At 41.8% G+C, this 26,252-nt stretch overlaps 1 protein-coding gene across 1 annotated transcript in view; it reads right to left on the bottom strand.

Moving 5' to 3' along the window:
* LOC128301299 (uncharacterized) overlaps positions 1-26,252 on the bottom strand; it is a 65,722-nt gene that overhangs the window by 27,532 nt on the left and 11,938 nt on the right. The window contains exons 2-3 of the mRNA XM_053037701.1: positions 24,992-25,784; positions 12,091-14,257 (exon numbers count right to left, since the gene is read on the bottom strand). Coding sequence (XP_052893661.1) covers positions 12,091-14,257; positions 24,992-25,539 — 2,715 coding nt within the window. The 5' untranslated portion in view covers positions 25,540-25,784. The remainder of the gene's footprint in view (positions 1-12,090; positions 14,258-24,991; positions 25,785-26,252) is intronic.

The raw sequence follows: 26,252 nt of genomic DNA, 5'->3' as shown, positions 1-26,252 counted from the left end.
CGCGTATATTATGAAAGTACGATCGTGGCTACAATGACGAGCTATATAAGAAGTACGATGAATTTTCTTAAGTGAAAAGGTGAGAGATTAATTCGTAAACCGAAGAGAAATCAGAAAAAGTGAATTAGAGTCGCGAGGCTCTGGTAGGATAGTCTTGTCATCAGAATGACACCGAACGACCCAGCTCAAAAAGTCTTTTTAGACAAACTTCTTGGACAAAGGAACCCTGGTAAGTCCAAATTAGAATGGAGAAAGGTAAGTATAATAGATAAGCAGACGACTGTACTCTCCTTTGAATGGATTAGAGGACCTTTTCCACCAGCAGACTAAAACCGCAAAGTGTCTAGTCCGATTTATAATTTAAACAATAAGAAAAATGAAAAAGATCAAACATTTTTAAATAAATCATTTCTATCTTCATACTTTACGTGGAATTATGTAAAAAAACAGTAGTCTTTGTTTAATTTTTTGTATTATACATACTTGTAACTATAAACTTGTAAATATAACTAGTTAATAAGGAGTAAATAAAGTGTTAATCGGAAAATGTTCAAAGCATACGACTTAAACAAAAACAGTTCACATTTCTTTCCAAAGAAATTGAAAAAAACCCCAATAAATAATAATTTTAAGCTTTTTTCTATCCTCACACTTATATAAGGTCGTATAAAAAAGCAGTAGTCCTTGTTCAATTTTTGTGTTAAACATTAACATTAAACTAGTAAATATAACTAGTCAATAAGGAGTAAAAAAAGTGCTAATCGGAAAATGTTCAAAGCATACGACTTAAACAAAAATAATTCACATTTCTTTAAAAAGAAATTGAAAAAAAAACAATCAATAATAATTTAAAGCTCAATAAAACAATTTACAATAAACAAACAAATTAAAAAAAAACCCCCTAACAATAATAATTTTAAGCTTTTTTTCTATACTCACACTTATATAAGGTCATATAAAAAGCAGTAGTCTTTGTTAAATTTTTTGTGTTAAACATAAACATTAAACTTGTAAATATAACTAGTTAAGAAGGAGTAAATAAAGTGTTCATCGGAAAATGTTCAAAGCATACGACTTAAACAAAAACAGTTCACATTTCTTTCAAAAGAAATTGAAAAAAACACCAATCAATAATAATTTTAAGCTCAATAAAACAATAAAACAAAACACCTAACTACATCAGCATCGTGCGCGCCCCATCATCAATAGCATACCGACCTACCTCAACGCAACAAAACCCGAAGAGAGCGCTCCATTCAAGCGCCCTCCACCCCCCACCATCCCGGTGTCCGATGACAAATCGACCGAAGTTGTGTGCCCATTTTCCGCACATGCAATTTCCACACCGCACACACACACACACACCCGCCCACCGGTGCACACAGGTGGCCATCGACCACTTTACTACAAGGGGCGCCAAATGGTCGTCGTTTGTCGTGAGGCTACGGAACAAACAAGCACAGAAAAAAAGGCCACCACGTGCTGCGGCAAAACGGCGATGAGACGTGTGTTTATTTGACTTTGACCGAATTAATAAAACATCATCAGCGCGCCATTCGTTTATTATTATTGATGATGTGCATCTTTTCTTTGCTGCTGGTACGTTTTGCTCTTTCGTTCGTGGCACTTATGCCGGGTTTTCCTTGGCCATTTTCTCAGCACAGCACACGCTTCACACCGGACGGTACACAGGGCATGGGACGCGCACAGGTATTTCTGCGTTTGATGCGTATGCATGACAGCACGGAGAGAAGAGAGTCGACATTTTTTTCTATTTATTGTATTTCTTCACCCCGTGACTTGTGGCGCACGCCGGACACCTTTCTTTAAAGTGTGCTTGTAATGTACAACGTGACGTTATGACGGCGTGACGATAATTCTCCCACCCTGTAGCGGACGGTGGGGCTAAAGTGACCATGGCGTTGATCATGTCATTCGATTCCCAATGCAGAGTGCGCTTATTGGAGAAGCGACCCAATCATGCTGTAAGCGTAAAATCGCCACTAATCGGCGTGTACACGCAAGCACATTAGAAATGGTTCGCGCGGAACGACCTTCAATGATGTCATACTAATAATTTTTAACCCTAATAATATGGCTGTACTGATGATCAATCTTCAATCGGAACATTAGCCTCCAAATCGGCTAGGTACGATTGTGTATTAAATAATGTATAAGTATATTTATTTCTATGTTATTTAAAGTATTATTGTTTTAAAAATTGAAACATGAAATATATTAAATAAACTGTTACAGAATGTAATTTTTCCTTCCTTCTCTCACCACGCATTAGACTATTGTCAATCAAAGTGATAACAAACTTTGTTCAAAGGGCATCAATATATGTGCAGTACCTTCCAGGAAGGTCAGCTTCGGGATAGCACGAACTGGATGAAAGAGAAACACTAACCCATCCGCATCTAAGCTCCCTGTGCAGTGATTGGGGGATGTACTCGGTGATGCATGACGACGTGTGAACTGGCCGGGATGTTGTTGCACCGTGAAGTAAAGGGTTTTATGGGTTGAAGTTCAATTTCGTGGTGTACCGCACCGGCATCCACTAATTGGTATCACCGCACGGTATCGTCGCGTCGCTGACAGGATTTTCCACAGCGAATGTAGCGATTGAACGTGATGTGCCTGTTATACCACAATTTGTTTATCCGCATCGTGTGTCGTTAGGGATTTCAATTCATGCAATAAAGTATTAAATTGTAAAATATAATTATTGCAACTAACGTGCTATTCGCTATACAACCAATACGGCTTCTATTATTCAACAAACTTCGACAATCGAATATGTTTTCAATTGCAGCGATTAGCGAGGATGATTTTTCAAGCATTATTATACACCTGGCCTGGGAGTAGCAAGAAGACCAATAAAGCAAGTTTCGTTGATTGCTGTAAACGATTTAACGATAGCGAATGAGCTGCTCGGAAGAGCCATAAGACGCTTCTTAAGACGGCTTACGAACCCATAAACCGTAAGCAGAAGGAGATTTTCTTCTAGCACCGTATGAAGTGATGGAAATGTCTCTTAATCTATTTCGTTCGGTTGTGCCGCACATAACACCATCCAAGCCTGGGGTCCACATCAATGGAAACCGTTCAAGCTAACCAAACAGATGATTTAAACCCCACATTCATTCAACCATTCCACCCATCATGCCCGTCGTGGCTCGGGTACCGGTGGGCCAGTCTGAAGAAGCGCCAACATAATTATGCTTCAGTGTCGAGTGAGGCTAGATGTAGAGAGAGACAGACAGAGCACGCGAAGACCTACCACTTGAATGAAGCACCACCGATGGACCTACATTTTCCTAGCCAGCCTCACGCCAAAGCTATTTACTGCCAACTCCCGGGCTGGATACTTTCAGGTGAACCATCCCGCGCATACCAACCCCAAAAAGGACGCTATAAATCGTTAAGCACTTCGACCGGTTGTTTGGTTCCCAGGCGGTTCGCACCTGCATTCCGTAAGTGTCGGCCGAAAACCGTCGTTACAGGCACGGTTTAACATACGCGTGAGCGATGCATTCCTCCCTCCCCCCCTTACTGTACGTGCGTAAGCTACTAAATTTGGAATGTTTCCAGCGCATCGTGGTGGCCGCCCCCCGTAAGCGAAGGGTGAGTAATGATAATTTGACAAGGTTTCGAACATTAAACGCACAACAGGCATGATTGCGCCTCCAGGCACTGAAATCGCGATTGAATCGCTTATTTTTGGGGTGATCGTTTAGCAACACCCTAACCATGGGTGAGAACATTAGTTTTGCATGAATATTAGCATATAATATAAATGGTGTTAGAAAAATTCAACATGTTCAGCACTATTTATACACTTTTCCAGGCCTATTCCAGGTCTGGAACAAATCATTATGATATTCGAATTAAACGCTCAACATTAACTCCACATATCTATAACTATTGTAATAAAAGATTTAAATCCGCCAATATTATATAATAAAAAAGAATAATTTATTTTAAAATAATTAAATTAATTAAAATTGAATGAATGTATTAATAAAATTAAATTACTATTCATCAAATTTTGAGAATAGATATTCAGATTTGAAAGTGATAGTATGAGAAAATGAGTATACAATATTAAAACAATATACAGGCAGTCCCCGAGATACGCTATTATAGCGGACCGCTATAATCCGGGAAAAATCCGCGTAACTCGAAGTTCCGCGTAAGTCGAATCCTGGTGCAATTTCGTTTACACTTCACACTCACAGAGTCGACTTCCTTCTCTTGAATTAATTTTTTCACCGAACCAGACGATTTAAAGAAAGAATTCATTAAAATAAGTTAGAAAGAAATGTTTTGTATGACAAAACAGGTATTTTAGATCTGTTTTTCATCTTTTTGTATAAATTGTGTGCTATAAACTAGCTCAGCTGTCAGGTTTCCAAAAACCGCGTATCTTCGAATCCGCGTATAAGAGGAACCGCGTATCTCGGGGACTGCCTGTAGTTCCATCAAAATCTTTGTAAACAACAAGGACCTAGTACTTCATTCTAGTAGAACAATCGAAAAGCGCACACCAAACAACACTATCAATTTGTGAACTATTATTTGAACACCTTTTTTTTTGTTGTTCACTCGCCCAATCATCCAAGCCACCTGCGGCCTTTTCATCGATAGCTCATAATTGTGGGTTCATCGCATAACTTCACAGAGTAGCGCAAATGTACCAATGCATTATTTACACATTTTACTGCCGCATAAGCATGGATGACTGTTGGAACGCGATCGCGCGCATACCGGCTGTTTTTATTATTTTTTTTTGCAATCGTAAACACCACAAACGCACGCGCATGAACATGTGCTGCCGAACCCCCGAAATTAACCCTCCACACTGCGCCAACCTACCGCGGCAATACAAAAAGAAACGGGCGTCATCAACAAGTGGGCGGTTCGGGAAGGGGTTGTTTGATTGAAAATATTTCACCCCAAGTGCTTACCCCGTTTATCCTGCCGCCTTGGACGGACGCCTTGGAATTACGCACGGCAGACCTTGGAAATGAGTTTTTTGGCACAGGTCAATCGTTCACCGAAATTGTGGCGGGTAGTGGCGGCTCGATCACGATCCAGCTGCCGGCCCCAGAGTGGGTCAGCGTATGCAGCACGCCTTTCTTACTTTCCCTCGCCTTTTCCACCGCCGCAACCACGGATTTAACAACCGGCCAGCGACTACCCCGTGGCCCCGGTTGCAATTAAAATAGCACTTGTTGTTTCAGCTTAATCAGCTTAATGGACTAGGAGAGATGCTGCCCGATGTTCGGGTTTACGTGCTTACGTGTAAGGATTGTATCGAGAGTTTACGAACGGGGCGAACGATGAACTCGGAGAAGGCTGTCGGAGATGGTAGAAGGCACGGTCTAGAAATACTACAATTCATACGCATATGCGGAACGATAACGATGCCGCTTACATTCTAAGTATTCCAATCAATTTGTGATGCAATCACAAAATGGAAATTATTGCTTTACCTCCAGCCAAAGAACACTAACTGAATATTCATGCAATACAACAATCCCATTGGGTACCGTGAAATTGAATTGTAAAATTTTTGTAAAACCAATTTTTATGATGAAAAGACAATTAATTATTAATTTCATTAAATAATGAAAACAAAATAAAAAAAAGGACATAAATATGTGAAATCGTAGAAAACAAAAATAATGATTGCTATGAATTCTTTGATCTTCACCAATAGCTGAATTTCGAACGAAGTTTACTGGCGCACACTTATTGGGTTGATAAATGAGTAATGACAAAAATTAAAAACGAGTCGCATAAAGGATTATATCGACGATTGAATTTGATTTCAACCGAATTCAGAAAATGTATTACGAGTTTTAAAAACTTCCTAGAATAACTTCCCTGCTTTTCATGAATCATTCAATCAAGAAATAGATGAAATGAAACATATTTTTCTCAAATCTCTACTAAACGTCATTCTCATAGGAATAACGCCGAAAAGAACAGTAAATATAAATTACACGCACTTTAACAAATATGCTAAAACATTTTTACGTGCCTTAGCACAACAATTTACCTCCGAACGGCTCAATCACCATTCGGTAGATGACATTTAGCGAACCAAAGACCAGCGCGTACACTAAAGGTCCACACAAAAGCGACACATAAAATCGAGTACGAATTGGCATTTTAGCAAAAAAAAAACGGCGCCCATAATAATCCCCATCCCGACACCGTAACCCTAATTGATTATGACCTTACGGTCTATAAAGTGTGCTCTAAGTATTGGCACTCTTCCATTGGCCTTTTGGTTCCGAAAGCCTGCAATGCAGTAGCGCAGGTTTAACAGATTCCTCTCATTGTGGTAACTCATTTTAATAATCGCTTTTCGCCAACGAACGCCTATTATTGGTCCCTATGATTATTGGTCCCTATTAAGCTATTTATGAAGAAATAAATTCAACGCAAACACAAATGAGACGATCCGCTAAAGCGAATGTTTACAGAAATGATTGTCTTCTTTTAAAGATAAATAACGTGATCGCAGGCAACCCGCTTAAATCTCATCAAAACACACGCGAGCCTATCTTTTAACATCATTATACCAACCGCAGAACAGCACGCTACTCGAGCCAATCTCCACGGCGATTAATCGGTCATGCCGGAGTAAATCCTGATTACTTTTCACCGAGCAGCCCGAGTTCGCACCCCATCTCGACGCTCATTTAGTTTCGCGTGAAAATTCCACCGGGAAATTCTATCGCACACATCCCTCCATCTTGCTCTCTTCTCTTTCCTCATGTCGCAGGTAGTTCTTCGTCAACGCCGGAACGCGTATCGATTTTATCTAATCATCTCGAAACGAGTACACCCTCAGGTGGTATTCGGAACTTCCGACATGGCTTCCCGCTCCGACCACTAATCTCTTCGTCGGCCCCATTATGACACCAAAACGAAAAAGGTGGTTCGGTCCCCGAAAAGCCCCGAGTTCGTACCAGCATCCTACAGCGCCACAAAACCCGGTCTACTTATAAATCCATCATCAGCAACTAACCGACAGCCACCTGCCGGAGATGAACCAACCCGCCTTCCCTTCAGACAAGCGAAGGAATGTCGATGCTCCAAATTTAACCACTGTGAAACTCTCTCGAACTGGAAGAATATTCACCTCACCACCTACGAACTATTCCTCAGGATCAATCAAGGGAAAAGCGTAACGTTCCATTATCTTCTACGCTGGTACGACCTGCTTGAGGACAGACGCGGTGCGGAATGAAGTGAAAGACGATCGGAGGCTAAAGATGGAAACAAAACACTTTTCACTCATACCCATACCGACCTTCTATTTAGGCGGAAGTAACCACACTTCCGGAATCCGGTACGGACGATACAAACGTGATGCAAAACTTGTGCGTCGTAAATTTTGAAAATCCACTCCACCGGCGTGGGAGAACATTTACACCCGCTTACAAGATGGACGGGCAGAGATTCTGATGGCAGTAAATCCCCCCACCCATCTGGACCACAGTTCCATTACACACAGGTGTGGACAGTTCTGTACCATAAGCATGATTTATGAAAGCCTTGCCAGTGAATGCACTGTCAAAGCAAAGTGATGGGATCCTTTTGAAGGTGATCCGTTCGGAAGAATTACCTGACGGTTTATTGAGAAGCCAATGTAAACGATGCGGAACGGTTTGCCCCTAAATCAGGATTTTAACTCGCCAAGGATCTGGCAAGGAATGGTGAATATTCCGCGAAATTTGAAGCACCAGTAAACGAATTACGCGGTCGCCGGCGGGAAAACGTTTGCTTTCACAGTGGTGATTTCAATCCAAGTTGTTTAACACGTTCAGCAGACAGATCTTTAACGTTTTATTCATTTGTTTTATGTGATTGCTACGTGACCTCTTTTAATATTAATTTATGTTGTATTATTTACTTACAGTTGCTTTACTGGAAAAAGCAACAGCCACTCATCTTCATAAAGAATCGAATTATGTTTTTCAAAAATTATGTTAATGGAATCTGCTTTATCAATGTTTTTGAGCCCTTTTTGAAGCTTTCCGAATTTCTGTTCAAATTCCAGCAATTTTTAAGGTTATTTAACGGATTTTTGTGCGACGACTTTTGTAAGGAGAACTTTATTGGGATTACTTATTAACTTTATTTGTTTATTGAGATTATTAATTTGAATAACGAAATCTAATTTCTTTACTTTTCGAAATGATGAATTATTTACACCTAGTTTACCTGAAGGAAGATACATTATAATGATGAGTGTAGAAAATAATTCCCTGCAAGTTAGTTGGATCAGTAAATAGTAAACATTAAATTCAATAAAAAAAAACCCAGCTGGTCATAAACAATTAAAATACAATATTTGGAACAACAAGTTATCGAACTCGAACGTTGTCAACAGTTGTGGAACGAAGTTAAATGAGAGAATGTGCTAAAATCATGATTTAACCAGGAACTCTAATCAATTTTAGTATCTTATATCTATCTTAATATACTCGGAATCATTTTTCAATATATGTAATCAAACCCAATTCGACTTTTGAGGATTTTTCAAAAAATATTTGAATCAAATTTTACCGAAACTCGTGCAGCATATTCTCCCCGATATCAATTCATGCAATTGAACAGCAATTGATTCGATTGCAAACTTTTAAGCGTAGGCTGAAAAGGTTAAAAAGAGAGCTGCTTCCCTTGTCCAATACCAATCGATAACCACGCTCAGCTCCATCCGTATCCCAATGTCACATTGCGGATGAAATTGGACATCCAAGTGTTATTGCACATCACTACACAAACGCAAGAGACAAGCCCAATCGTTCGGTGCCGACTGTCCGTATGAAAATGAGCAATATCGGTATTTACATTCCATCGTCCGCGTGCCGGGCAACCGTTATCGTTTGTTCGACACAAGCAAACAAGTAAACGCACCTCCACGTGTGAGCCAACCGTAGTCAAACCTCGAAAAACTAAGCCATCGAAAATTAGTCATTTTTCCATTACACAGCACACAGTGGGCACGGTTCAAAACAGCGCGGTGCCACAGTGGTTGCCGTGGAAACCAACAGCAAAATCGAATGTTTGCAACAATCATCTCTTCCCTGCCGTGTGTTTTCTGCGCTGGTGGCTGTGTCCGTTTTTGTTGACACGGAAGTAACGGCCGGCCAGAATACCATTCGTGCGGTTTGCAAATGGTCAATGTTTGACGAACGAATTGGAAGCAAAAATGTCGCATGAACAAATTTCTCAAGCGTTTTACAAACATCACATTGAAACGCAATTTCGATCAAAGAAGCCACCAGCCGGACGGTAGTTTTGATTTGATGCCGATGATAAAACATTGCACCCCCGCGAATCAATTTCATTTCGCTGACTTCCGTGAACATTAAACACGGTAATGACAAGTCAAATATCTTATTTACTCTAGCGCCGCCACAAATGGAAGCATTGCGCAATCGAAACATAAGAACAAATCTCTATTGCCTACAGTTGGTTGGTACGGTGTTGAATTGAAACGTGACATTTACTGAAATTTACATCTTATCAACATCAAATTATCACACTGATTCATATGCAAATAATCGGTCGTAAACAGCAACGGTTATTAACATTGCAAATTTCCATTGCAAAACGTTGCACCACAAATTTGTTCGAAATATGAACCGAGTGGCCTTGAGATATTTCAAGTGTGTTTTAAAATATTAAAAATCGCGTTCAAACAAAACCATCCAGCCCCCACGGCCCCCATCCAGTCACCTCGATCGTGTGGCCGTGAGATTCTTTCGCATCGTGTGTGGAAACGTGGAACTCCGGAATAGTTGTCACATCATGCGCCATCATGAACGTTTCCCAGTGGTGGAAGGTGCAGCTTTCCAGACGATGGTGGTCACAAAAACGGACTTGTGTGAAATATGGCCGACGTCCCACTGTAGCCACAGTAACACACAAACATGCAAGCCATTTTCGGGGTTGAATGATACGCAATCAAAATCGCCAGCGCCACCAGCCACTTTGGCAATGAACTTGGATGATGCCCGGGCGAGGTGGGTTTTAAATTTTGTAAAGCTTTTTAATGTGATCGCATCGATCTTGCGAGGGTCAAAGCTATTTTTGGTTGAGCAAAACTGCTGCACTAAAACATTGCGAGAAACAGCTTGGAAATAATCAGATATGAGGATAAATAGGAGATGTTTTTATTTATTTTGATTATGACGGCTCTTCGTCATATAATATTTTGCTTTACCTTTGTTTTATTAAAATTATTAGACTAATTAGAATTAAACAAACTTCATGAAAAGAAACTGAAAAGTTTTTCGAAGTAGTAGAGCAATCTTTGAAAGTTTAAAATTGTCATAGAAATGACTACGTACCATCCTACTCTGAAATATATAATTAAAAAAGTCCACATGGACTTAGATAATCTTTATGAACATGGGAAGCATGACAGACTTAAATCGGTATATAGTAATTGCGATCACAATCTATTCATCATTGGCAACGATCCCAATGAAAAAGGCAATATAAACAGGATAAAAGCTGAAATTTATCCACATTATCCACCATTATCTACACTATTCATATTACCGAGCGAAGAAAAAAACGGAAATTCTTTTAAAAAATCGTATCGTCAAGACAAATAATTGAAAATGAAAAAGAAATCCATATGTGCGTATTTGAACACTTCAAAACCCTTTTTGAAGTAGATGACGAGCATCCTAACGTTTCAGCTGAAAGCAAATCTAAGATAGAAGGAAACTGTGAGCTGAATGGAACTCTCGCTGATGAAATCACGACAAACGATATATTGAATGCAATTAGAACTGCAACAAAGAATAAAAGCCTGGGGTTGGATGGGCTTCCCTACGAATTTTACAATACATTTTTTATGTAATGCATAAGGAATTAAATCTAATTCTGAATGAAGCACTTGCACTAAAAATTAATCCTCTGTTTGTTGAAGATGTTAGTGTATTGATACCCAAGTATAACAGAGAATTATCCCAAACGGAAACCGTAGATATGTTTCGGCCAATTACTTTGCCTAAAGAACAAAGAGGTTTAAACCTCATGATCCCCGAAGTAAAGCTCAAAGCCTGACTAGTGAATAGAAACTAAAAGAAATAGAAAACACTCCATACAGTAGAAAATTATTCAATCACATCCAAAATCCATGTATGGTGGATGGTGGACATTCCACAACACAATCCGTGTATCAAAACTATTGAAATTGAGATGGCTTATCTATCAGATGAATTAATTAAAAACTCAAGCACAGATGCTGTCCAAAAATCCATCAGTAGTATAATTACAATACCACAAATAATACAAAAACATCCCACATTGCAATGGCACAAGAAATGGAGAAACATCAATGAAAATAAGCTTAGTTCTACCGAAAGAAGTATTCTGTATAAGTTGGTTAATGAAAGAAGGTACACTCAGGAATTAATAATTTAAATATAAAATGGTACAGCATCCGAACTGCGAAAATTGTAAATGTGTGAAAAGTATTGAACACAAACTAAAGGATTGTAAAATTAGAAACAAAACTTGGAACTAATGTTGCCAAATCATTAAAGATCACGAAATTAAAATGCCTACATTTAGCCAGCTAATGAAACCGGAGCTAAAACTTAAGAGTACAAAAAAACGAATTACAATATTGTCAATATTAAAATATTAGCAAATATGTCCAGTGTGTTTTCAATACTGAATTAAATCAGAACGTTTCAAAAGATGAGCTTAAACAGCTCATAGGGTAACAACGGCATGGTGCATTAATAGGAAATTCATAATGTAAGTTTATGTATACGAGTAAGGTAATAAACTTTGAAGTTTTGTTTTATAAAAAAAAATCATCACCAGAATAAAGTATGATCATGGACGATTACGGATAGCTACTCTGTATAGATCTTTTAGTAGTCTAAAACCTCTGCTTATGCGCTTGCTTCAAGACAACACCGAGACTCGTGTCTAACATTCGGTGTAATGTCGTTAAAAACACACTTCAAACTTCAAACAACTCATGATGCAATGTTCCCCAATCAATCCCTTAGCAGTAAAAAAAAGCACAGTACTCACGTAAGAAATGCACACCGTGCTCTTGCGGCCGAGCTTCATCTTCCGGATCAGCGTCTGGTGTGGTGGGTGCTCCTCGCGATTGGCACCGTAGTACAGCTCCCAGCAGCTCGGTTTGTTCTGGTGCCATTCGAGCAGCATCTTCTCCTTGTCACCGAACTGGCCGTTACGCGACTTGCCGAGGCTCTCCATCAGGATGATGCGCTCGAGCGTGATGTTGCGCTGCAGCTGGTTAAAATCACAGTGCGCCATGTGTGGCCCCCCGCTCCCACTATCACTCACACAATCACCCGTCGCCGGGCACCCATCCGGTGGGTCGGTTTTCAGCTTTACACGTGAACCACGCTTTACCCTATCACCTTCCACCGCCGTTTCATCTTCCGGCATACCAATACTGACACTTCGACAATCCACACTACGCGCACCAGCACCGCGACTAGTTGACGTGACGAACGTCTTCCCAACCTCACCGTCGTCACTGTCCGGCATATCGATGGCCACATTAGGCTCCGTACGCTCGCAGCCCCCGTACCGATTGCAGACCCGAATTTCATCACTGTTCAGGTAACGCTGCTGACAACAAAGCGAATGTAAGCCACCGATCGATCCCGGTTGACCCTGCTGGCGCACTTCCTGGGCAAACGGATTCGGTGGGCTGCGCCGGTTGAGCACCAGGGCTGCGGCTGGTAATGCTGCCGGCGGACGGCCCTCGCACGTGTCCGGTGGTAGCACTTGGTAGTACGGTAACAGTGATTCCGAACCACAGGACGTTGGATACGGTACGGCACCGGTTCGCTCTAGCAGCTCGTAATCGTGCTCCAGACTTAGAATCGACCCGGAACGAGACCGATTGCGCTGCTCAACCGCATTCTGGACGGCAACCACCTTCGGCTCCCGGCTCATTCCCTTGCAGAATCGGCGGATTTCGTTCTCGTTCTTCTGGTTCATCGTCCGCAGGTACCCGTCCAGGTCCGCCTTCAAGATGGCAATGTTCTTTTCCAGCTCCGTTTCGCTCGGTCCCGGATCCTTCACGAACGGATTGCCGGAGTTCGGTATCCTCGGAGCTGCTTGATCCTGCTCCGTTCGCTGTTCCAGCAATGTGTTCAATTTGCCTCGTATCTGCTCCAGAATGTTGCGCGTATTATGGAACTCGAGATACTCTTCGTACTGAGACTTCTTCCGACTAGTGCCCTCTGTTGCGCCATCCGTTACCTGATCGCGCATCGCATACATCTCACTCTCGGAGATCGACGACATCGTGGGACTCTCAAATCCAATCAGATTCTGACTGCTATGGTTTGCCATGCGGAATGATTCCAGATTGATGTCCATCAGCGAGTCGTCCGTATCGAGTGGCCAAATCGGTCGCGGAATCTGCCCATCAGTGCCCTCCATAATGACGGACAACTGTTGCTGTTCCTGCTGCTCCTGAGACCGGTCCGGAACTTCACAACCTACGGTACAATTTTCTCCACCACCTCCACCACTATCGACACCAATAGTGGAAGATGCATGCAGGGGTTGCTGAGCGACTGACGCTCGCATTACATTTATCTGTACCGGAACGGCCGGGGATGCTAACGACGACGGGTAGTAGTACTGCTCCAATCCCCGTATATTGCGCTGCATTTCCGATAGCTCCTGATCATTCCCACCCCGCTTCTTATCACAGCTGGCACCAGACTTTGCTGGCTCACTCACCGTCTGATTTGCAGACTTAACCGTGCTCGCACGCTTTAGGTCCCTCGCGTCTTCAAGGCGCTGGGTGCGCGGACAACGATCGATCGGTTCACAGTAGATGTGTTCGTCCACCGAGGAGCCACCGGTCGAGTAGAGGTTGGTACTGTAGTAACCCGACGAGCCACTTTTCTCGGTCGAATAGTGTGAGGTAGAGTTCACGCGTTCACGGCTCGGTGGCTTCCCAAAGACGACCTCGTCCATTGGTTCGCGGTGCACAATGCTGGTGCGCGGATGCGTTGCCAACCGGCCCCGCTCACCGTCCGGTTGTCCTTTGTTGCCGTGGAAATCAGCCGTCCGAGGTGCCACCGGGGCCGCATCGTCCGGTTTAGTCTTTTTGTCCTCTTTGCGCGTATGCCGCGGGTGTCCACCTTTGCCCGTAGGATCGCTCTTCTTGATCACTTCGTCCTCAGCAAAAGATTTTGCATTAGCACTGTGAAAAAATGATAAAAGTAAAAATTAATTCTTCAGTACTGAACTTGAATAGGGGTTGTTCTTATAATTGCTAGAAGAGAAGGAGGTTCTTCTTCGGATAGTAAATGGAAATGCAAAATGTGATCATCATCTTCCGAATTTAGATCTATAATGTCTATGCAAGAAACCTACTTCAGTCACGAGTTAAAAGACATATTGCATAAAATCAAATCAATTCAAACTGTATCTTGCTTGCAGCATTATGATAATAATCAACAACGAACGATGGAGAGACTCTAATTCATTAGATAAATAATGAGTTGGCAAGTTCATCAACCATGCCTAGGTAGCGTTAAACTAGTAAAACCGGGCACTGGTTTAGCTATGAGATTTCCCTTTCCTGCGTGCAGCACACCTATTGAAGCTGTATTCATCATCAGCTGCAGTGACACCATTTCGTACCGGTCGTCCTGGAGAAGCCTACCGGCCAGTCAATGAACCCTTGCGCTTATGCAGAGCAATGCAGATTAACCGCTCACTATCGAACAGGTCGCAAATGATTCGAATGCAACACGGGAGTGGTGAATGAGTGTCTAGTTACCGTCCGTTACTGCATACTTGCCATTTACCAGTTAGATGCTGTCAATGTCTGAATAAAATAGCAAAGAAAACAAGTATTCCGCTAGAGAAGGTGAAAGCCATCGTAGTCGATCGTTGTGCAAAAAAATCTATCGATTCAGTTGACCTCACGGATCGGACCTACCAAACCATTCCACCTTTAGTATCACACTGTAGCTATATTTGCATATTTTAGACAGACATCTTTGGCCGCCCCAAACCAGTGCAGCCTTGCGCAATCTGATGTTAGGCGGTGCGGATGGTGAAGAAAGCAAGCAGTTGGACGTCGCGAAACGAAAAGGTGGCCAATACAAGGCCAATAAAAATTACTACCACGAATGTCATTGCCTCCGCTGACAGATGCAATTCTGGGAGAATGGACACCTACATCTTGTTCTGTAATTGCCTCCAACCAATGTGCAACCCGAATGTTTCACAATGACTATCGGTCAAAATGAGCATAGAAGTAGTAAGAGAGCTCGGTCTATTATTTTTATTACACTATACGGCGTTCGAAACGCGAGTGGACAACATGAAGACATGAACTTTAATGCAGTTCGCTCCAGATCGCATGCATCATCCACATAATTCACTGACTGTATATTTTATTTGGCAACGTGGTGGAAAAACGACGATGATTCTAAGTCTCTTAGGAACTCGTATTTTGGTAAGGTTACATCTGATGAATATGTTAAAAGAGACAGAATTTTCCAATCGTGCTACCTCAAATCTCAGACCGGTTCGCCATGGAACTTTCCGTGCGTTCGGTGTAGAGATGAGAACAATCACACTTTTCAATGATTTGAATCAGAGTCAAAGAGTGGGTTTAAAGATTTGAAAACCTTTAATCACTCTTTTGAGATTCATTAAAAAGTATTACACTGCATCAATGTGTTTACCACTCTTTTGCGTTTATACTCACTCTCACTCTCTGTGCCGACTAGAAACTCACTCAGGAGTGAATAAAACTGTTTTATCACTCGTTAGATTATAATCACTCTGCAAGAGTGAGTAAAAGAGTATTATCACCAAATGTTCGGGATCGATCCCTACGTTGTGTTTCAAAGTTTCTTTCGAACCAGTGAAGTGAGTTTAAGTGAGTGTTCCGGAGTTGGCCGTTCGGCGTGCATGTCAATCTATTTCGTTGTTTACCTTACAATGGTGGAAAATTTACAAATCTGAAACAGCTCTAGCACAATTAAATTCAATTACAATTCAAAGAGTGATAAAACAGTTTTACTCACTTCTGAGTGAGTTTCTAGTCGGCACAGAGAGTGAGAGTGAGTATAAACGTAAAAGAGTGGTTAAAGGAGTCATAAAAACTCTTCGTGCTGATTCATATTCATTCACTCTCTCAAAGGTTTCAACTCACTCACTCTTACTCAGCGGGCACATCTCTAGTTCAGTGTGTTGGAACTTGCATGTGCTCCAATTTAGAACTTATGTGCGTTAGGACTTTGGAGCATTTTGATATTGCAAGCTAATTTATTGATTTCGAAATTTAAGCTTATATTGGAATTGGAGCATAACATTTAAACCCAAGTAAACAATCGGGTTTGGAACTGAAAGCTCCAAAAATGAATTTGAGATGAGAAACTATCTCAAATGAATTCAAAAATGAATTTGAGATGAGAAACCCAACTGACAAAAATGCGACAAAATAGTGGTAGAAGCAGTAGTTGTAGTAATTAGAATCAGTAATAGAAAGAGTAGTACAAAGGAATATAGCAATGGAAGGAATAATGTTAGTAGCAGCAGTAGTAGTAATAACAACGATTATTTATTAGATACCTTGTGTCACACGCCGCGCTTCTACGGCAGACCACGCGAAGGACTGGTCCGCTTCATATAGCTATTTTTAACAAATATCATGGCTTCCTTGATGTAAATTCCACTGCGGTTTACGATTCATTAGATTTAACATTTTCATATGGTTTCTTCGATTTTACAAAAATCCAAGACGCAACACCTTGTTTATCTTACAAAGACAAAATAATGTTGTTATTAAATATTTCTTTAGGTCAAGGCTTCTTCGCCCTTCATCCTGAACTGCAATATACCTTCACTGACAATAAATAAGCACCTAACAGGTATGCGATGGAGGAAAAGACTTCCAATTTAGCCTTTCACACCTATCCAACAACATGTAGGTACATTGTTTAACAGCACCGAAGGGACAGCACAAGACTTGTGGTATTTCTTTCACCACCACGTTGTACTTTCACAAACGTTGCCACCTTCACTTACCAAACTCCTTCCACTACCACGCATCTATTCCATCATCACTTGCTGCTGCAAGTTCTAAATGCAGTTTCAGCACAACGAATAAAGCAATAGTGCAGACGCTTCACGTCCATCCGACGCTTTCATGAACACTGCTTCGTCGTGCTAAATTCTTTGAAAAACTATCCCATGATAGCATGATCTCAACATTAAACGAAAGATACTGCTCAACACAAATCGACAACACTGCACACACGCAGCCAATTGACCGTGGTATCAAAGGCCAATAAGCAACCGTCTTGTTTGAACTCACCACCGGTTTTTGCTCTCGCTGACACTATCAGCACATGTAAGGGAAGTAAAACTACACCACAATCTGATGCTTCGAAACCATTCCAACTACACGCAACAAACAGGAACAAATTTCTAGAAGCTAGCAGATGATAACCTGGATCCGGTTTTGCTCCGTTCTGCGCTTGTGAACAGCGCACTCACACACAGAATGTCGAAGATCTTTCGAACCCACCCCACCCCGGCACTTTGAGGGTAATTGATCTAGATCTTTGTTTTTCCCGGCAATGGAGTCGCACGGAACGGAACAACGGCAGTGACTGAATTCTGCACGGGCCACCGATGACTGATTTGACCACAAACGAAAGCAAACCGCGCTACTGATGGCGAAGGGTGGGAAATGGAGAAAAAAAAACAACACACTGGTTGCTACGTTGCTCAAAGCCAACAAACGTAAAGAAAGTGAGAACGCGTGGTTGGTTCGGGTAGGCGCCCTAGGGTTAGGCTTCCCGTTAGTACGATTTTCACTCTCACTGCATCTGTGCAGTTTCGAACCGGTCTTGCTCGTTCCGGAATGCAATTTGAGATGCATTAGTCTATTTTCTTCCAGGTTGGAAATTTTACAAAGGAGAAATTTTGTGTTGAACCCTTAAATGCAACACCAGTAGCAGTTTCGTTTAATGTTTGCATAAGTAATAGTAAAACATAATATTTTTAATTCGTATGCTGTTTTTGCAAAAGTAATACTATTATTAATAAATTCAATCATTGAGAAATCTATAAACATAACTGTCTCCATAACTCATTTTCACTGCTCTTTTAAAACTAACTCAAACAAACTACAAAACATTCCTTTTAGTCTTCCAATTTTATTGACATTAAATTTAACTTTTTTAACCACCTTTGTGGTCTCATTCCCCAGCAAGTTTTTCCAGCTATTTCTCCGAATTCCATTCCATTCAATTGTCCGATACAAGCACATAAATCGACCATTGGCTTGAGAGTAGAACAAGTGGAAACGAAAAATGCAGCAGCGGAACGACCACAACGGAAAAAGCCCCAACCGGTCCAATGCAAACACCGCAAAACCGGTGATGATCAGCTTCGTCACGCCACCGGGGACTGGATTTTTCAGCAGTAGAAGGAGAACAGCGGGCAAAAAAAACAAACACACCACTGCTGGACCAGACGAAAATGGAAAGTAAACCTGGAAAGTAAAGCTGGAACAGCAGCCCCATTCAGTAGACGTAGAACAAATGGCTCAAGGTAGAAAAACATGGGCTATGTATGAGGAAAACTTGCAAACTGTATGATCTTTAGAAACGAACATAGAAAAGCGTGCTTTAAAAAATATATGAACTTACAAAATATAGATATTTCACCTAATTCTGATAGTAAGAAATTTAAGTGTTATGATCATTTAATCTTTTGAGAAATGTTTCTTTGTATAAAATTAGAAAAAAATCATTTGAATTGAATTAGAATAAACAAATTTAGGATACGATTCTTTGGACGAATGTATCTCAAGATAAATAATTTCACAGATATCTTGTAATTGCATACACCGATTAACCAAACAGTTTCTTATTTTAGGTAGTTTATAATTCGTAGATATAGCTACAAAAAGAAAATTCCATCGAAAGCGAAGTTTTATTCAACAAATGTGCAATGTGCTAAATAATGAATGTATGAAATGTATGTACTAGTGTTGAGTAATTCAGATTCATAAATCTGAATCAATCTTTGAACTAAATGAATGAATCTGAATCTCTATTCCGAAGATTCATGAATCCTCAGAGATTCATGAATCCTCGAGATTCATGAAGTTTCGAGATTCATGAATCCTAAGAAGTTCATGAATCATTTTGGCGTGTTTTTATAATTGCCGCGTCTAAAATAAGAAGTTTTACACAGATGAAGTTATTAATAGCATTACTAGCATTCTTAAAGCTAGATTGCTTAAACCCAATCGAACAGAATTTTATTGCAGTGACCTTATTTTTATGTTGCCCTTAGAGTATTCTCATCTCATCTCTGCGGATTCATGATTCTCGAGGATTCATGAATTTCTGAGGATTCTATGAGAATCTTCCTCGAGATTCATGAATTTCTGAGCATTCTCTGAGAATCTTCTTCGCGATCCATGAATCTTTTGAGAATCGACTCATGATTTGAATGACTCCTCGTTAAAGTTTCATATGAATGACTCTTCGCAAAAAAATCATTAACCACAACACTAGTTTGTACGAATGTAGCATTCAAAGCATCTTAGATTCAAAGATTCAAATATGATCACAGTAGAGTTTTACAGTAATTAAATTATTTAGATATAATTGTGAACTTTTCATAACATAGATTTTATACGATTTCATTTTTTTAACTTTTCAGATTCCTTTTCTTATTGAACATTTCCATAGTTTTTTTAATGTTAATTTATTTTGTTTTACTGTTCAGCCTTTATAATCTTTATACTACATTCCTAACTTAATCAAAGGACAGGCCAATTGTTCAACCACAATTGATACATGGAATTTAACTTCCTTTCCGGAAATTAACATACACTTTCCCCTTTTTCAATTCATAGAAAGGAAAAACAAATCTATCGCACTCCTACCGGAAGTTTGAAGATAAAGCAACACTTACTTCCAGCATTGAAAACATGTTGCCAACTCTCACAATCCGGACACTAAGCAGCATCCTGGAACAAATGTTTCTAGGTCATCCCTCGTTCGTATCGGGCCTTTCAACAGCTGATCAGCTGAACAGCGTGCAGGTGAAGATTCCTTCCTCACACATCGCTCAATCGCACTTGCAGTGCAGCGCGGCGAGCAGCTAACGAGCATACCGGTTACCTTCGTATTTCACTTCTTTTTTTTTTGTTAGTACCAACAACTCGGAGTAGGTCAGCGCACGGCGGAGTGAAAATATCATTAGATTCCTCATTGCACATTACGATCCGATCTTGCATTGATCGATTGTGCTACATCTGATACGGGCACGGTCTGGGGCAGTTCTCTGAATGAATTAATGACTCTTTTTTTTTCCTTCTGCTTTTCTGTTCGGCTCGAAGAGAGTGAAATCATTTGTCCGCATTTTGTGTATGTTTACACTCGGTGTCTGGGGCCTCGGCTTGCGATCTGCAATGATCAACCGTTTGGTGTGTAGTTTGTGTGATTGCTCCAACCGATCGCAACACCTGTGCGGGCACTGGCGATCCTCAACAAACCTCACCCGATATCTAGGTTTATTGCCAATCTTTACTTTTGTAGTCACTGTAAATTAGCACTGACACGCCTCGGTGGTGTATGCAGAAAAATGAAAATTATCTCTCATCAACGATTAGTTTCGGGAAGGGGGAGTTTTTCATCATTTTCCACAAACAACCCTTATTGCTGCAAACATCGCCAACGTACGCAACGGTGTAAAGAAAGTGAAACATTTTCCCCGACGGTATAATATAAGAAAAAGTGCATTTCCTTTCATTACAAAATAAGATACTTTTGCTTCCTAATTTGCCAGTCAATTTATTGCCAGTCAGCAACCACATAAAGGTCCAGCGTAAGCGTTTGGTCGGGTTTCTTGCTAACATCTGTTCAAAATTTACGGCTTACCATCCTTACCACCCAGGATGCACTTTCCACCGAAACACTGCACGGAAACATGGCGAGTGATTACTCTTCCTTTTTTACACCGTAGACAAAGTTACGTTGCTCCTCGTGAATTTTATGGTTACAGTAGAAATTCATCTCACACCGGTGGCAAATGTTTCGCCAGCGGACCATTTTGGGACCTTAAATTTCTCACCCTTCAGTAGTGCACAAAACACGCTTCCTGCACAACCCATGTGTCGATATCGAAAATGCCACCCCGATTCCGAAGGTTATTTCCGCTGCTGGAAGAAGAAAAATTGCCTGTCACGGACACAAAGAAACCAATTTGATGCTACGCCAGACGGAAATTCTTTGTCGTAAAGTAACAGAACGAACTTTTGTTGCTGAGTTAGTATGGAATTTGCCACCAGCAGTTGATGTTGGAAAGTTTGCAGCTGCTTCGGCGATGCATTTGAGTGCACTAGGGGAAATGTATTACCACTTTCGTAAACACTACACTAATGAAGAGAGGTATTTCATTTGTCGTCTCTTAATTGGTTCAGATCAGGGAGATGCTAACAGAAAGCTATCTTAAGTATGTTGAAAAATAATTTTACAACTTTATTTCCCTCTCGGAAATCGATGGGATATAATGATTAATCAATTGAATATCTCGTTGAATAAATAATTAATTAGTACCTCATTAACAAAATTGCTATATGTACTAAAGCAAAATACCAACATTAATTTTCATAAGATACAAACAAAATACATTCCCGAGGTTTTAGTTGCAAATAAAATTCCATTTGAACGCACTACCTTTATGATTTACACCATAGAGGCACGCAACCATTGATCAAAAGGCCTAACCTTTTGCAATTCTGTAATGATAGAGGACTCCGTACGCTCACACAGTGGTACCGAAATACCAAGGAAACCCATTGACCAATCGCGCGGTCCATCACGTTCGCCAGCTGTAGCTAGATTTCGGAAGCATCAATTAATGGTATTTATAAGGAGCACCAGGAAGGCACCAATCGGATTGGTCTTTCGATCTATCGGGTGTAGGAGTTTATGGTACACACGCAACGAAAACCTCACACAGTGACCTTCCACCAGTTTTGCACCAATTCGCTACCCAAAAACTGGCGGCACAGAACTCGTCTGCACGACGTGTCACGGTTTTATTTTCACGGGGCTTGAAAATCGCATTCGATCCGACAACGTAAAGTACAACCTTCGATAGCCGCTGGGAATGTCAAATCGATCGTGAGTGCCCTATTTTGGGTGGGCAACCCCGTCAGACCGACCAAACCAGAACGAAAACCAACCATAAAGCATACATGATTCACCTTTTTGGCCCAGCATGAGAACCTATTACCATACCGTTCTTATTCACACTTTCCATCAAACCGTCCGATCCGAAAGGCGCGTGCCACGATCGGACCATCATGCAAATTTGCATGATCCCATCGCGATCAGCGAGCCTCATTAAAACGGATGATATTCGACTAATTGGAAGCGCCCAAATGCACCGAATCGTTTACTAAACGAACACGATTGCATCGCGTCGCATCCCCACCCAATGCCGCAATTCGTTCCAGGCCCGGGGCAGATGAATATTTATTCGTCTATCCATAACGACTCTCCACCGATCGCGATGAAGCGACACATATGGACACCTTTTTTTTTCGGGGTGGTCTTTTCCTTCCCTTTTTCCTTGCACCACCCTTGCGTGCACGTGACGCACGCCAAGCCATGTGGAGAGTTTACGGAGGCAAATGAGACTGGCCAGGTCGCGAGACCTTCACGTTTTGCGGTACGCCTTTGATCCGATCGCGGACCTCGTTGGCGATCGTCATCGTGATCTTCACGCTTTCGCGGCACACCGATTGGGTGAAGGTTGCATCTGCGCGAGGGCGGAACAGCGGAACATTATAAACAAGCGGATTTTCCGGCCGCAAGGTTTCTGCCCTGTTTCGCCCGGGCAGCATCATCCGCTCATCGGAAGCTTTAAACATGCACCGGTCGTTCTCGCGAGTGTGGATTCACGTTTTCACTACGCGTTTAATGCCCTTCGCCAAATTTTAATGGCGAAAGGAAAATGGTTTTGTTTAGTTAGATCACTGAGGTAGTCATTTAAAACTCCAAACCCACTTAACAATTGGTATTCATTAAATCAACCCTCTTGATTATGTGACAGTTGAAGAGAGGTATTAATGTCTAATTAACGAGCTCATCTCGTTAATCGACTATAAGTCACTTGATCAGCAAGGGTTGTCATATAAAATGTTTCACTTTCGATTGTGCATCTCACATGTTAATCAAAGTAGGTTGTAAAAGTAATTTGATATCAATTTTCCTTTATAAAAAAATCGCTTTATGAAACAAGACTTTAGGTCGGTAATTAGACATGCAATTTATCAAAAAATACATTAAATTATTTAAAACGTTTAAAATTTGTTTGAGCAAAAAATTACATTGCATTTATTTATGATTCATATCATTTTGGTTTAATTGATATCAGGTTATTAATGGAAGTAAATAATTCACCTCGCCCATCTCTTATAAATGAGCCAGATGTGGTCGATGAGACGCGCTCAGCATATTCACTCCATCGAGACATAATATATTTGGAACTCCACTTTGCCATATTGCTTTTGGTCGTTTAAAAAGCTGACAGCGAAGTTCTGACATAAAGGTCAAGTTTGCAATAAAATGAATCAAGAATCTGGTTGAACATCACATGGTACCGGACAAGATGTTTTAATCCCTCTTAAGTTATATTTTATATTTTATTCCTCGAAAATTGGTTTCTCTTTAACATGATATTGTATTATAGTAACATTCAGAAATAATTATTTTTCGGTCTTATGCTCCCGGAATCAACAGGTACTTACTTGATCAACACCCCAAAATCGCCATATATAACCACGAAACAAATTGACCAGGGTACACCTAGACCAAAAGTGTCCTCGTGTCGTGTACGACAGCAGAAAAAGCCCACAACTGCAAGCAACATATTGCAAAGTGATTAAAAACACCTCAACATAAGTACAACAGCATCAACCCAGATAAATCAATCCGAATGATATGGAGCGGAGACGCTCTGTTTGCCAGCACCAGCCTCCGTGACCATCGGTCCATGCCTTTCCCTTTTCGGACTGCACCCGAAACGATAAACCAAGCACGCACACCCCAGGCCCAACCATCTCCAACGAATGGACAGCATTCTCGTACCGCGGAATTTCACACCTATTATAGTCATCATCCCGTGCTTTGCCGGATCAGCTGAGAAATTAGCATAGCGTACGATTTGTTTGGCTTTGCCGTTGTTGCCGTTGTGCCACAGTCATCTCAAAACAACCTCCCCGACGATGTCACGACTTTATTCAATTAATGGACCAAACAACCACCTAATCGAAAGCAACCTGTTGAAATTGAAACGCTTTGTAAATATAAGCGCCCGCTTCCGGCCTTAACCTCCGCCAGGCCGGCTCTTGAAGGGCCACTGCAGCAATCGTAGGCCTTATTAATTAATTGTCCTGCCAGAATCGTGAGTTGATCGCAGCGCGAGCACACGAAGGAGACGGCTGGATGAAGCAAAAAAAAGAAAAAGATCAAGTACAACGATGTAACAATTTATCATCCCCCCAAATGTAAACCCACTCTCGGCATGGATGGGGCGCGCTATGGCGCTGCTTAAACAAACTCCGCGACCTAGACGCCAATCAGTGACGAACGACTTTGGAGCAGCTCGGCGGCTCGTCAGTGTTTCGGGGGAATAACCTTGGGCAAGGGTTCTTCTCGAGGCGCCCTTCGAGCATGTGAAGACCGTACCGCCGGCGGGTTAATTGATAGCGCATTTGGTACAGTTGGATAGAAAGGCAAAAAGTCGTCACCAGATAGCCGTGCTTCGAGAGGGACGGCTTTGTCCTCGGTCAGTTATGACAAGGGCGGTTAACCGAGCGATAGAGGGCAGGTGTCTAATTAGACGAATTTCTTACAGCAGATGTAAAAACGGTACTCACCCACTCGTGCCACGATGTACGGTCCGCTGACGGAACATAGTCGAACTCCGTCTCGATCTTAGACCTGCAGTACCAGCCGCACCACCACCACCATTACCGGTAGTACCTTCAGCAATGGGACCGCTGCCCGCCAGCGTATTGCTTCGCTCGGTGAAGGTTCGATCCCGGTTTCCGAGTGCCCGTTCGTTTACTAGCACCGCATCCAGCGCATCAAACGACGCCGCCCGGACATTTTTCACACCAACCTTCGGCAGCTTCGGTGACGGTGTCTGCACACCGTTCTCCTCGTCCGCGTGTATCTTGCACTCCTGCGGGAAACTTTCGCTGAACGTACGCATTGCCGCCGCACCGGCCAGCTTTAGCCGATTGCGAAAGATGTCCCCGAATCGGCGCACACCCGACCGGCCCGAGCCCGTGCTCTGGTTGCTGATGTTGCTGAATGCTTCCGATGGTTCCGCCGAGCTTTCGCGGTATGTACGCCGCCCGACCGGACTTCCACCGTGGTCGCCCGGCCGCTCCTCGATCCACGTGGAGGACATCGTGGGCATCGCGCGCGCACGTCAGTCGTCTACCCGCTCGGTGAGAATGTTGCTTTGACAGTCGCCCGTCAAAGCGTGTGTCATATTCAGCGATGAAGCGCCAAAATGCTACGGATGGAAATGGCTTCGCGCGTTCCAAGGATGATGCTACCTGATGCATCAAGCGCCCCGGTGATCGCCTGATAGAGCTATTTTGTTTACTGGTGCCGAAAAACGAACATTCAACGCATCAATTCCAACAAGCTGACAGCTGGCTGAAAGTATACAAGCAGTGAGATATTTTAATTAAACACTTGTTTCAAGCAAAAACGATAAAGATCTAGAATTACCAAACACAAAAGTGAAGATGACAGATTTCATGAAGGTTACCCACTACTTTTGCTCATTGTATTTGCTAAATGACAACCCAACCGTAGGAATTGTGGTACTAAAGACCACAATTTATCATTGACACTAATCTCGGCACACTTCCGACAGATTTCTTCGTCAATCCGACACTCATCTAAGCATAAAAAGGTATAAAGAATGCCACGGTATTACGCGATTCCCAATATCGTCTAAACATTGTTCGTTTCCTTCGACTGCCAAAGCTAATCATCGCAACCACCGAGCGAAGATTTGTCCAGCCACCAATCATCACCAGCGCCAAACCTTCACAGCTCAGTGATAATAATTAATCCAATGATCAGCTCATCAGCCACTCTCCTTGGCAACAACTGTTC

This window comes from Anopheles moucheti, chromosome 3, assembly GCF_943734755.1.
Source record: "Anopheles moucheti chromosome 3, idAnoMoucSN_F20_07, whole genome shotgun sequence".
Lineage (NCBI taxonomy): Eukaryota > Metazoa > Arthropoda > Insecta > Diptera > Culicidae > Anopheles > Anopheles moucheti.
This window is presented reverse-complemented; position numbering and strand designations above follow the sequence as displayed.